The 2,709-nt window shown below is 40.0% G+C and overlaps 1 protein-coding gene across 2 annotated transcripts in view; it reads left to right on the plus strand.

Annotated features, from left to right (window-relative positions):
- The first annotated feature begins 1,769 nt into the window (after window positions 1-1,769).
- The window catches only part of EZR (ezrin), a 20,769-nt gene continuing 19,829 nt past the window's right edge, over window positions 1,770-2,709 (plus strand). The window contains exon 1 of one of the 2 annotated variants that reach the window (XM_009319112.1): window positions 1,770-1,847. In XM_009319112.1, the coding sequence (XP_009317387.1) occupies window positions 1,785-1,847 (63 nt within the window). In that variant the 5' untranslated portion in view covers window positions 1,770-1,784. The remainder of the gene's footprint in view (window positions 1,848-2,709) is intronic. The other variant, XM_009319113.1, reaches the window with a different exon arrangement.

Here is a 2,709-nt window from a genome sequence, read left to right on the forward strand (position 1 = left end):
AGATTTTTAAGGTCGCATCTTTGAATTGCAGTCTTGCTGTTCCTGAGAATTTGATATCTGAACTTCCCCTCCCTTGCTAAACTGGAAACACTGTTTGGGAAACCTTTGGTTCTTAAGGCACAGGAAGAAAGCCTTAAGCATACTTCCATGCTCCATTATGGATCCCAAATGCTACAGTTGGGAAAAGGAGCTCTTAGAGAACCTTTCTTGCTTGTGCTTTCTTGTTGCTTTTAGAGGATTTTTTTTTTTTTAAATGCTAATTTAAAGGACAATGCTTTAAAAATACAACTTGAAAGTGGCAGGGCGCATAAGCAGTCATCTTTCTATAGGAGGGTCCTCTGTCATCTGGGAGAGAGCAGGAGAAAGAAGCAGCTCTAGAAAGGCTAAAAGACACTTGATGCCTTCATGTCTCACTAAAAAAAGAATGCAAAATTTTCTCATATATTTGACTAAAACTAGCTGAGGCAACTGGTTTTATTCACGGTTCTGTGTTAACTGTAACGTCGTTTTACCTGACATTTATCCTAAAGTTTAAAGATACAGAATTAAGTGGCTGGAAACTGCTGCAGTGATCAAGGTTTTGTAGTGAGTGATTCTATTCCTCTTCTGCCCCTTCCTCTCGTTTCTTCAAATGTGCACCTCTGCGCTGGGCACCAGTGCCGCAGCTGTAGCAGGCTCTCCTGGTCTATTAGCTCTGGCTTTCTGTAGTGTGACACTTATAAAATGTTGGAAATTGTCATGAAATCTTATCTGCCTGTAGCTTACCTGTTGTCTGGCCTTGTGTTTACATATCCACATTTTCTTCTCTTTCCTTGAAAATACCAAGCTACAAATCTAACTTGTTACAACTATACTACACGATCATCCCATTTTGGTTTTTTTATTTGTTTTGGGGTTGTTGGTTTTTTTGAGACCTAGTATAATATTGCAAGCGATATAGTCTCCTGTAGTCGGAACAGCAGAGATAATCCTTTCCTGATTTGCCATTTTGCTGGTCCTTATGCTATTTCCTGCAAGCTTAGTTGCTGCTTTTGCCTCCTGATTAACTGCTAATAGACTTTTTCAAGTCATTAAACAGTCTTGCCTTCTGCATACAATAGTAACCTCTGTCTTGCAGTCTACTTCTGCCACTGCAGTAAATCTGGTTATGTTGTTTCTTCACTAACGGCAATAGCTTAGTGAGCTCTTGCCCTGTAGAGTACTCATAACTCATTCAGTACCCATAACTGCTGGTTTTATGTGTGGAGTAGATTCTTATGAGGGAAAGAATGAATGTTTATCAGGTTAATGCTGATTGCTTCATAAGAATAATCTGCAGCCTTTTGCCTTTAAAACCTCAGATTAATTCCAGCTCTAATATAAATGGAAGTTAAATTATAAGTCTTAAATTTAATTTAGTCATTAGGGCCTTTCGTAATCCAGGGGATGGCCTGCAGGCAGCTATGCTGTGCACTCACAGGAGCTCTTATTCCAAGGGGGTTTAGGCCTGGAAATGGTCAACTCTGAAATGCCCCCAGAAGCTCAGTCCAATCCTGTGTTGAGTAGGAAAACCTGCAGAGCAATCTGGATAAGCCAGCAAAGTCAGTGCCCCAATTAAGTTTGCTGGTGTGATAACAAATCTAATTGAGACTTAAGTGTGTATATTATAGAGTTTATGGTAGTGCATGAAAGCGTGGAGACTGTGTTGTACACAAAGTACTATGTTAACACTGAGAAATAGCTTTCAATACGTCTTAAACAATGCTTTTTGTTTTTCTCCTTAGATCAATGTTCGAGTTGTTACTATGGATGCAGAGCTGGAGTTTGCCATCCAGCCAAACACTACAGGCAAACAGCTGTTTGACCAGGTCAGTAAAGGGTTGGTATGGGCTCTTGTTTAAGCTTGGAGTACATTTCAGACTATAGTGTTTTCTTAAGACTGGATTCCAAACCTGCCTTTCTTTCTTCTCTCCATCTCTTAATGAAAAGGCCCTGGTCTGAACTAAGATCTCTAAATTCCATCACAGTAAAAGAAAAAAGCAAAAGTTCTTGCAGGCTTGTTATGTTCCAGTGAAACCTGTCTTCCTAGCAGTGTTGGGTGATGAGGTGTCATAAGGGATCTAAAATGTCTAGACAGCATAGGTAGCATGTAAAAATGCACCTCTTGCTTTGAAATACAGCATAGCTCTTACTTATTTCTTAAATTTTAAAGTTGAAATGTTGTCACTGTGCATAAAACTCTTCAGAATCAGGTCTTCAGATGGCTGACAAAGGGGTGGGCATAGCTGCATTCATTCAGGAGCTGGGTTGGAGGTAGTCACTTGCCACAGGTGTTTGAGTTTGCCAAACTACTGGAAAACCAGAAGAGTTTGTGATCTCCATGCAGCAACTATAGCAACATGCCTTATAAGAAGCCCCTGTGCAGCAGGATGGAGCAGAGACTTGTCCAGCCTGCCTCCAGGGGTTCCCAGGGAAGTGGAGGGCATGAGTAGCCAAGATTCTCCTCCCTTACTGTTATTCTTCCTGCTACTGCATTAACAATATACAGGTCTGTTTGGAGATGGTCCTACAAAGGTCAGATAAAGACAACTAAAATAAACAAAGAGCACTTCATAAAACTTTATTATTCTTTTCTTAAGTAGCTTGCTCTTATAAAACTGAAGCAAGGCCTAGATTTCAGCAGAAAAATTTAACTTACTGTTCTGGAATTTAAAAAAAAAAACAACCAAC

This window comes from Pygoscelis adeliae, unplaced genomic scaffold (genome assembly GCF_000699105.1).
Source record: "Pygoscelis adeliae isolate BGI_AS28 unplaced genomic scaffold, ASM69910v1 Scaffold172, whole genome shotgun sequence".
NCBI classification, from domain to species: Eukaryota; Metazoa; Chordata; class Aves; order Sphenisciformes; family Spheniscidae; genus Pygoscelis; species Pygoscelis adeliae.